Here is an 11093-nt window from a genome sequence, read left to right on the forward strand (position 1 = left end):
TCTATTAAAAAAACTTTTGTTAGATATACAATGAAAATTGAGGCCAATGTAAAAGAAACTGGAATCATTTTAGACTGATTCTATTTTTTACACAGCCATGAAAGTTTACGATAATCCCAGTTTTCTGTCCACCTGGGTGGATGATGGCTCCTCCCGTAAATAGAGTTTTTAAACTAATAAAGAGAAAGAAATTTGAAAACAACCAAAAAAAAAAGGGTTACAGTTTCCTCAAACATGAACAAAGCAACGGTGACTCAGACTCATCAAATAAAACCAAAAACAGAAACAAAGGTCAATCACCTCATTAATAATATTAATAAAAAAACAGCAATAATAAGAAAAACAAGTGTTCATTATAATAATACCTGTAATAACAACAGTGACAGTAACAAGAGCAATCATAGTATTATTGATAATTATAGCAATTGGGATCATTAAAATTCTATAAACAAGAAAAAGAGTAATGGAGTTCGTCTCTGTGACTGAGAGACAAAGAGCACCACAGGCAGCTCAACCACCGCCTGACATGAGGTAAAACACAATGAAAATGTCTCTCCTCTGTATGAAATGTGGAGGGGGCAGGATGGAGAGACACCAGACTGTGAAACAGCAAGGAGACATTCATCCTGCTCATTGCCCTCTACAGCCCCCCACTGCACCACTCTGTTGCTTTTAGTCTTTCCGTGTCCATCATGCCTCAGACGAAGTGGCTGTAGGGCCCAGTGAGGCGAGTGAAGGCATAGGGAGACACTGTAACTAAAGAGGTGGTGTTAAACGTGGAGGATAACCGTGTCACTGGCCCGACTTTCTTGTCTTTAGATTGTCCAGGTCCTGGGCTTGAACCTGTGACTGTAGCACCCCATTTACGTTTCTTTCCGAGTGTCTTTATGTCTTCCTGGGAGAGACCGAGGAGAGCTGCTTCTTGCTGCCTTTGCAGCGCTCGCTCTGCCAGCAGCTTCATTTTAGACTCCCACAGAGCCAGCCCATGCAATGGCTGGTTAAGGTTCTTGTGCTGGTAGAATACCAGGGAGATGCGAGTGGGATGAGAGCGGTCGGGTTTTTTAAGTGGAGTGGTAGCATGTAGTTCCCGGCGAGCACATTCAATCAAGATGGAACCATGGGCTGGAGCTACTGCCACACCACCAATGGTGGAATCCAAGAAGTTGTGTTCACTATCAGACCATACCTCTTCCTCCTCTTCTTCATGATGCTTAGAGCTCTCAACATCACTCTCAGCCCGGCAGGGGTTGCAGTAGGCTTGATTTGACTGCTGTAGGGCATCAGGGAAAAGGCGACCTTCAGGAGCAGGGGAAGGGGTGCTGCCTGCCACTGAACCTCCACATGACTTCCAGGCCTTTTCTTGGAGCCCAAGGGGAGTGGAACACCGGTTCTCCCTGGTTTTGGACCACATCTTGTCGGGGCAGGCACCTGCAGGATTGCTGTGCTTTAAACCAGGACTATATGCAGCAGGACTCATGCCCCAGGCATTAGGCTGGGGGCTAGAAGCAGGGCTGACCCAGTGCCTAGGGGTGACTGGGCCAGGAGTGCCTGGACCAGGAGTGCCTGGGCCTGGAGTGAGAGAGCGTGGGGTGCCTGGGCCTGGGGTGCCTGGGCCTGGAGTCACTGAGTGGGGGGTAACTGAGCCTGAGTGAGAGGTGCCAGGCTGTGGTGTACCTGGGTGAGAGGGAACATGGCATGCGGAGCCTTGGTATAAGTTAGCCTGGAGTGCTGTGCCAATGAGAGGGGACAAAGGTGGAGAAGAAGGTAGTTGGAGTGATGGATTGGGGGAAGCTATAGTGGGATTTGAGCAAGGGAAGGATGTCCACTGCTGGGGGTAAGCCGATGACTGTCGCTGCTGAGAATGCTGGGGAAACTGCTGCTTATCCAAGTTCAAAGAAGAGACATCTAGACTTTGTCTTCGGTTTAGATGGCCATCCCAGGTGGTAGGATTAATACTTCCATTAGGCTTGTACCCTGTCCAGGCTGCAGATTGAGGGGTGGTCCTTGATGTGTTGGCACCAGTCAGACTTGGCAATGCACCTTCATAGAGTGGTACATCCATAGGCTCCTGTTTGATGAGTGGAGTGCCTCTGTTGGAGGACTCAGAGGAGACAGAAGAAGGACGGGAAGGGTTGTAGTCTGATGGCTGAGTGTAAGCACTGGTGTTGGACTGGGTTAGTTGCTCTGGGAGATTGATGGAGGACTGACACTGTCTGGCCTGAAGGTTCTGAAAGTCAGGCTTTTTGTCTATCTGAACAGGCTTGACTCCTGGTTTGGGCAAGGAACCATTTCGACCTTCATAGGTTCTCAGTTTGCGTGGGAAAAGTGCATTGGGAGGGTAGTTGTAATAGCCATAGGGCATTGTGGGCAGACTGTGGTGGTAGCCATTCACTGCATCGGCTGGAGAGGGCTGACCTGCGGGGGAATGAGCTCCCCTTGCATAGTAGGCAGGATGCTGATAAATATTTTTCAAAGGGTCAGTTGCTTGCATGGGGTATCCATCTGTTGATCCACTGAATGGCTCCATCTTGATGTTGGGCTTCACATCCTCTTTTATCATTTCTGATAGTTTAAAACAAGAGAGAGAGAGAGATTATAATTGAAATGTAACTTCACCCATTCTATTGTTGCTTTCAATTTAAATTCAGGGAAAAACAATAGTTGATTTTAAGTGGGTTATTTAAAATGGTGGTTATATTGTCATACCTGTACATCTTTTCAGCATAATTAAATTATATTTTGCATGACAGAAAAGCACAAGAAAATAACTAACCTTTGTTGGCTTGGAGTTGGGGGGAACTGGAGATACAGCGCTCAGACTTAACCACTGATTTTTCTGGGGTCTCCCCTGGCTGCTGCATGAGTTTATTTTTCTTCTTCTCTGATGCGGCCTTCTTAGCTTCGAGCCGACGTTGTCTGCAGGATTTGGCAGGCTCGGGCAGTTTGCGTACCTCACGACGGAAAGCCTGAAGAGCCTGTATGGCTCCAGTCTTAATCTTGATGCGCTGGCCCTCTTCACTACCAAACTCATCTGTTTGTGAAATTGTGTAAAGAGGCAATACATGGAGCTGCTCATCGTCAGGGATTTCCCCCACTTTTCGGTTGTCCTCCTTGGTTAAAGTGCACACCTGACAAAGCAGGACAGTATGACAATGGTTAAATGTATAAAACACTTTTCAATATGTGTTTTAGCATTAAATAATTAAGACTCATTTCATTAAGAATACCAGAAATTTTACAACAGGAGTGCCCAATATGTCAATTGTGATCTATTGGTTGATCACAAAGGTATTATGGGTAGATTGTGTGGCATTAAAAAATAGACATCGGCCTATTATCCATCATCACTATGAAATCTGTCACTTGATTGACGTACAGGGCAGCCAGTTACACGATGTGAAACAGCAGCCTTCCTGCTGCGGTTCGGTCGTTCATTTACATGACAGCGCCGCTCATTCTCTCTGAAACCGAAGGTTTCTGAATCCAGATCTGAAGCGGGAACCCCCCACGGTGGCGTGAAATACTCCGCACATGCGCACTAAAGGCAGACGTTAGTGTATTCATCTGTTTGGATGTTACTGTCATGCAGACACTGCATGTGCAATGACTGCAGCTGAGCTCTGCATCAGGGTTGCCAGATAACTTTAAAATGTCTTATTTTCCCCCTCCTTTTCTGTGCACATGTTCAACAAACATAACAAACCTCTCATCTTAGAATATCTTTACTCAGCACATAGGACAGTTTAGGTCTAAATACTGTCATTTTAAAGCCACAGTACTATAGTTCATCATTTCTTATCTGGCGACATGACTGACATGGAAACTACAGCGTTTTTGTGTAAACCCACTCATTTTTTGTTTTTTATCCCCAACAAACATTGAAAAAACACTCAAATTTCCAGAGGTTGTTCTCATGTAAACGGGGAGTTAGATCACTTTGACTTGGTCATTTTAAAAGTTGCTCGCATGCTGAAAAAGTGCGGGCACCCCTGCTTTAGAAGATGCTGAGAGATCTTACCACTGTACAGCCATTGTGGAGATTATGCTGGTCCTTATGAGCATGGGCACAGAAGTCCATGCATGCAGTGATTCCAGAGAATGGACGGCCTTCCTTTAACCCCAACCTGCAGTCTGGAGCTCGATGTTCTGCCTGGCACTGAGGAACAGGACACAAAGAACTTTAAGTCAGTTATTAATATGAATTTTTATATTATGGTAATTTGGGGACCTAATGTATATAGTTTTTTTTGCTTTAAATTTCAACACCAATGTTCTTAAGTACCAATCCTATGCAAGAAAAAAATCTATATGGAAGTTGTTGTATAATATTCACATACCTAGTTGGGTAATTTCCAATAAACATACCTGGTTGCTGTAGGCCTGTGGCGCCAGCTGCTTGTACAAAGGAGCCACCTCAGTTGCCAGATTTTGGAAATTGTCCCTGAGTTTTTCCTCCTGCCAAACACAAATATAAAATATTGGGAGCTATATCAGCGTTATTCAATAATTCAAAGATATATATATATATATATATATATATATATAAAAGTGTGTGTGTGTGTGTGCATATATATATACACACACACACATATAAAAACATAAAATCAAACAATTTTTTAGCAGTATTAGATATTAAATAAATCTGGAGGCTTTCATGTGCTGTGTACGTACGTCTTCAGGGTGATCTCCTTGTAGTCTGAACTTGCGTGGCGTTTTGCTTCGGGCGTACTTACAGCCATTAAAGTACATACTCCAGGAGCAACCAAATGAAAAGGATGCACCAGACATTTCAGGCTCTTTGCCCTGACAAGCGCAGGTACGACTACAGGGGACAGAGAAAGTGTACGGTTGGTATGTGCATCCTTCAGGCGACAGAAGTGCCAGTAATGAAATTAGAACAATAAACCTTTAGAGCAAAATTACACACAACATTGAGCATGCATCAGGATACACACAACATTGTGTTTTGTATGTCTTTGGTCACTTGTCATGCAAATACACTTTAAAAGTATATACAACTTTTCCTTATAAATTTATATAACTAAACTAAATAAACCTGTAACTTGTAAACAGACTTCTACTGGGATTTTAGTAGATGTTTCCAACGTTTTCCAAGATGTTCAATGGATTTCTTATCCACATGGAGACGCCAAAAGGAATTTTTTTTTTAAATCTTCACTTTTTTCTGTTTCTCACCAAATGTTTGTGTGTGGACAGGGTGAGCAAACACAGCAGAAAATCTGTTTATAAAAACATCCAGAGTAGTGTGGATGGGGCCTCAACCCTCACTAATGAGCCAACAAATTTTGATTTGCTGTTTCTGATTTTAAACTAAAATAAACTTAAAGCTAACGCTATTTTATGCTTACTTGTGTTTATATTAAGAATCAGAGTTTCTTTATTGTCATTCACACAACATGTGGTGCATGTGGTGGAACAAAATTGTGTAGACAGGGTCCCAGTTACAGCCAACAATAAAATGTAAAAGAAAAACTGTAATAAGATCTAAGATATGAACTAAGAAAAACATCAACTAAAAGTACACTAAGCACTAATAGCATAAAAACAATAAGCTGAACAGCAGCATGAACATGAGTCTGTGTGAGCAGAAGAGCACAAATGAACACATCAACATGAAACAGATCAGCAGCAACATGAAACAGATCAGCAGCAACATTATTTGATTTTTCACAGTGATTATTCTGGTTAGAGATTCATGAGTCTAACAGCTTCAGGGTAGAAGCTGTTCCTCAGTCTAGTGGTTCTACACTTAATGCTCCTCAACCTCCTTCCTGAGGGGAGCGGGGCAAAAAGTGTGTGTGCTGGGTGAGTGGGGTCCTTCCTGATGCAGGTGGCCCACTTCCTGCATCTGGAGGTGTAGATGTCTGTGATGGACATCACAGACATCTATCCATTATTACATTTACATCTATTAAAATTGGTGACTAGAGATAAAACACTGAGCTTCTCATGGAACAATAAACTACATAACACCTGTCTATATTTGTTTTCAGGAGGAAACCAGAGTCATTGCTACACATTTACTCACTCATCATTGAGGCCACAGCGCCGGCTGGTGGGGTTGCCATATTTAGTGAGCGTGTCTGTGACATCGCGGTACAGCTTGTCGGCCATGACTCTGGGGATGCCCTCCCAGGCCAAAATAACAACAATGATGACCGCGTTGGCACAGTGGTGGCCGGCCCGATGACGCACCAGACACAGCAGCTTTTCTTTCTCGCTGCTCCGACGGATCACCTGGCAGGACAAAGAGGTCATCCTTAAAAACAAATACATGTTAAATGAATTCATTTATTTTTAAAAACTGTAGAGTTGTTATTGTTGTAGTTGCTTTATTTGTCCAGTAGATGTCCAACACACGTTTTTTTTTCTTGATAAACCAACAGAGAAGCAGTTTATGTTCACAGCAACAGTTAAAAGTACAAAGGTCTGTAGAAAATTCTCTATAACTGCCTCATTCACTGCCTTCTCTCTGCTTCTGTCTCCAACATACTCTTGTTCCCCTCCCTCAGCGGGAGGGTTGTTTGGATTCCATAAAGTCATTAGCAGGATGTGTCAGGGCCAACAGAAGTGCAGGCCTGGCATGTGTTACAGAGGGAGACCTCCTACAGATGCATCCACCGCGGATAACAAACGGACCTGTTTGTGTCCCCTGCACCCACATTACACACAAACACACACCCTGACCACATACATCAGTGGCTGATTGGCTGTCACTGCTGCCAGGAGGTCCCAACACTCAAAACACCCTCTCCTTTTTTCAACCCTCCCATAATACAACCGGATGCCAACTGAGATGGTAACACTTTGGGAAACTCCAAAAAAGTTCAATCTGGTCCTCTGGATATTCAAAAAAACAAAACAAAGCAAAAAAAATACAGAAACGTTTCGTCTCTCATCCGAGAGACTTCCTCAGTCTGAGGTGCTGTATTCAGCTCAGTCTCTTAAATAGCACCTTCTCTAAGAGACTGAGCTGAATACAGCACCTCAGACTGAGGAAGTCTCTTGGATGAAAGACGAAATGTTTCTATATTTTTTTTTGCTTTGTTTTGTTTTTTTGAATATCCAGAGGACCAGATTGAACTTTTTTGGATTTTTCTACCTGGATTATTGAGCATGCATCAGGATACTTTGGGAAACTGTTTGAAAGATGGAGGGAATCATTTTGAAACATTTAAAGTTAGTTATCGTTTACTTTTTTAACATCATCTACATTGCAAATGTGATTTTGTATTCCTCACTTACCCATTTGGCAATAGGACAACCATGGGAGCTCTTTCCCTCTCTGCCTGTGTACACCACCTTTTCTATCCGGACAGCTTCGCCTTTCTCTCCATACCTAAACAAAAAACAGTTATTTTTTGGTGGGTTCAAAATTTTGAAGTGGTTGCTGATGTTGACAAATTATAGCACAGTGCAATAGTTAAAGCAAACAAAGCACAAGTCACTAAGTTCAATTAAACTGGTTGCTTCAGGCTGTCAGTCAGCTGAGGGTGAACCCAAGCCCACTGTCCACGAGGTCAGACGATCTGCATATCTCCTGACAAAGTCTCACAGACAGAACACTTGCAGCAGAGTAATGCTGTTGACCCAGAATGACACACTATAGTTAAAAATTACCCAAGTATCACATTGTTCTTGCGATTGCCTGAACTAAGTTCACATAGATACAATCAGCGATTAACTCAACCTGTAAACACAACATAAAGCCAGTTTGCATACAAATGACCAGGGTTTAATTTGAGCTGGATCCTGCCGGAACAGGATCCGGGAACTCTCTTATTTTGACAGGGTGTGTTCTGGTAACTGTTTTCTTGGATCCTGTAACTGTCAGGTTTACCAATAATAAAGTTATGAACATGTTTGACTGGCTTGAACAAATCAAACCTGTATAGGACATGCAATCTGAAAACAATTACATAAACACTCATTTTAAATATAATAAGCTTCCTAATATCACATCAGAGCTGTTGCTTCGCATTTCGCTTCTACTCTTAAAAACATCTCTGCCCCTAAAAGTTCAAAGTCACGGGCAATTTAATTAAAACACAAAAATATAATTAAACGTTTTGCACTACGCATAAGCTCCTGCGTTTTTGTGAACAATCTGATGTGTGAATCAATGCAGGAGTTATCTGAACTTTCACTGGATGATCTCAGCTCGTAAAGCTGTTTGTCGTGCAGTCAGAATATTTGAAGCGATGTTGGAGCGACCAGGACACATTTCTGACTTGAGCAGGAGGATTGAGAGCAAGTCTTTTCTAAGCCAGTGACAAAGCGCTAAATATGGCCAAAAACTTAGAGCAGCGCTTTCACGCTGTGAAATAAAACATCAAGTAGGTGAACACATTAATTAAACTCACTCTATCATATTAAGTATAATTGTAGCTTATATAGAGTGTCGGTTGAAAGAAATTCAAAAAAGTGAAGTTGTATTTAATTAATTGTAATTAATCCAAGGTGCTGAAGGTCTAGTGTGCTGGTGAGGGAAGGGCTTGTGATGCTGATGAAGTCTGGTGGCCTGAGCTGACGAGCCATGGTGCTGAGGCAGAATGAATCACACTGCTTACTCTCATCACATAGTATTTCTTTTTTTAGCTGTAGGTTCTGTTCATTCGCCAATGCGTTGATGAGTACAGGAATGTTCAAGTAGTTTTGCTCATTTTTCTAATTCTCCAAAGCTGCTCATGCAGTTTTTGGCATTTTTGATTGAAACCTTCTCTGGTTATTTCTATATTGATGTTCAATCTAATAGTTATTAATAGTCAATACTTTATCATCCAGTGCATCAGTCACAGGACAAGGAGCATGAAAAAATAGGCCAAAGTCTTTCTCAAGGCAAGGCTACCAGCCAGCCAAACCCTTTCCTTCTGTTTTTCAGGCTTCTAAAACAACTCTTTCTAAAAATGTCATTCAGGTATGAGAGAATGCTCCATTAGCTAAAATAAGCCTCTACACGTTGACGCTTTAGTTTAGTTTGATGCTGTTTGTTTTAACCACTGCACTCTGCAAATATCAGTTACTGAGGTCGTTGCTGCCCTAAAAGTTGTTAGAAGTCCCTGAATGACGCCATCACCTAATTGGCATAATTGACAATGTGCATGTAATTGTGATGGAGGCTGTAAGAGCGAAGAATAGACAAGGGAGAGACAAAAAACAAGTGAAAGTCACTCCAGATAAACTTTCTTCTGTTGATTCTTGTGTTTTGTGTTACAGTTCAAACCCTCTTTATCTGGACAGGCAAATGTAACCCATGAAATCCTTTTAGTCATTTTTGAGCCTAGATTTGTTTTAGACAAAGAAAGTTTTACATTTACGTGGCTCAAACAGGGGCAGCTTCCCACATGTGTGATTTATTACAGCCCGGACATGGAGGGGTGAATATCTGCTGCTCAGCTCGCAGCTGGGAGGGACGCTGAACCAGGACTGGGTCCGTTGTGCGTTCTTTGGGAGAGGCCCCACAGCGTCCAGAAGAGTAAGAACGATGCGTGCTTTCCAAAAGTCTCCAGTAAGACCAGAAATAAATAGCTAGATTTGTTGCTCTTTTTTAAAGAGATGAGTTTGAATAGTAAACAAATATAGTGACAATGTTACTAAGTGGATGTGACGACTGACTCATTCATTCAGCAGCTTCAGGAGATTGTAACACGAACGTTGTTTGGTTGAAGCAACAGTAACAAACTAAACAGATGGGGTCATACCGTATAACACTGTATTCCACACCTGTATGATGCGTTTGAGAAAGTCTAATCTTTAAGCCTGAAAAACAATCTAAGAGACTAACCTTTAGCCATTAAGTCTTGGAAAAAGTTTTATGTCCTTTTCTTCAAATTCCACCTTCTGTGCCTGATGTCGCAGCTCATGAGGTACTAACTATTGATAACTATTTGACAGAACACTTTAATCACCTAACTAGTCTTTAAATATGATGTTTGTGCATTATCTAACAAGAGTGTTTGGTTTGGAGTAAAGATAATCTAGAATTGACTTGTCTGCACCCAGCCAAATTCTAAGAATGTGTTTTGAACTTTGAGGTTTATATTTGCTATTTGTATTGGAAAATACAATATGTTCAAGTAAGTCAGAAAACAAATGTATGCCTTTGCTCCTGTTTCCGATATCTAAAGATGTACAGTTGGTCTGGTGAAATGTCTAAAGCTGTTGCATCTTTGGTCGTCAGATCACCAGAATGGGATACTGACCCTTGGCTTAAAAAGTAGGATTACAGGTTTCTGAAAGAGCAGCAGAATCCAGTGAGCTCAGCATCACGAGCTGGAGGGAAGTGTGTGTTCACAGTGCTCTGTGAGATTCACACAGACCCGGCAGAGTAAACCAGAACCCAGCAGTCGCTGTGCAACAGCTACAGGACCGTCCCTTACAGATTAAGGCTGATGGGAATAAATTTATTTTTATGTTCACACTTTTTGATGGATGAAGATGGATCCTGCAGATACGCAGGTACAGGAGAAGGATGAGGTCATGGGTTGTAGTGGGGTGCAGGACCTGTCATGTCTGGGTGTAGCTAATATCAGGTCTCTTCAACTCTGCCTGATACTTGGCATTGGAAAATGTTCATATCTGAGATTGCAGATTTAAGCTTGACCAATCGATTACCATCGAGATTAAGTGAATGTGGCTCAGAGAGCACCACCACAGGGGTGGCTTGCTGGGGTCAGAGGTGGGTCATAGGTCAGGCAGGGACTGTAGTGTCTTTACACCTTATGTCATCTTTCAGACAACAAAACATGGCCTTTGGCTCAACAGCCCCCTTAAGTCTGAGAACCAATGACCAATCCACACTCTCCGCCTTCAAACCAAATGATCAGTGTTATCTGTTAGACATGACAATGTGACAGTTCCACTATAAAGGCTGCACGGGGCTCATTACTGCTGCTAAAACTACTGATTCACTGAGATAACAAGCTGGCTACCTGCTCACAGTGAGCGTGTGACTCTGATTAGATTACAGCCCTGATGAGTGAGGCTGAGTGTCATCGTTACTCTTACAAAACAAAACCATTACACAAAATGTGCACGTTCAGCTAGTTTGAGATTGTTTAATTTGAGATTTG

At 42.3% G+C, this 11093-nt stretch overlaps 1 protein-coding gene across 2 annotated transcripts in view; it reads right to left on the reverse strand.

Moving 5' to 3' along the window:
• Nucleotides 1-433: 433 nt before the first annotated feature.
• Nucleotides 434-11093, reverse strand: part of tet3 (tet methylcytosine dioxygenase 3) — a 34236-nt gene continuing 23576 nt past the window's right edge. For both annotated transcript variants that reach the window (XM_037681238.1, XM_037681239.1), the window contains 7 exons: nt 7267-7360; nt 6050-6258; nt 4672-4822; nt 4366-4455; nt 4019-4156; nt 2774-3128; nt 434-2562 (listed from right to left, as the gene is read on the reverse strand). In XM_037681238.1, the coding sequence (XP_037537166.1) occupies nt 698-2562; nt 2774-3128; nt 4019-4156; nt 4366-4455; nt 4672-4822; nt 6050-6258; nt 7267-7360 (2902 nt within the window). In that variant the 3' untranslated portion in view covers nt 434-697. The remainder of the gene's footprint in view (nt 2563-2773; nt 3129-4018; nt 4157-4365; nt 4456-4671; nt 4823-6049; nt 6259-7266; nt 7361-11093) is intronic.

Source organism: Nematolebias whitei, chromosome 8, assembly GCF_014905685.2.
Source record: "Nematolebias whitei isolate Nwh7 chromosome 8, NemWhi1, whole genome shotgun sequence".
In the NCBI taxonomy this organism is placed as follows: Eukaryota; Metazoa; Chordata; class Actinopteri; order Cyprinodontiformes; family Rivulidae; genus Nematolebias; species Nematolebias whitei.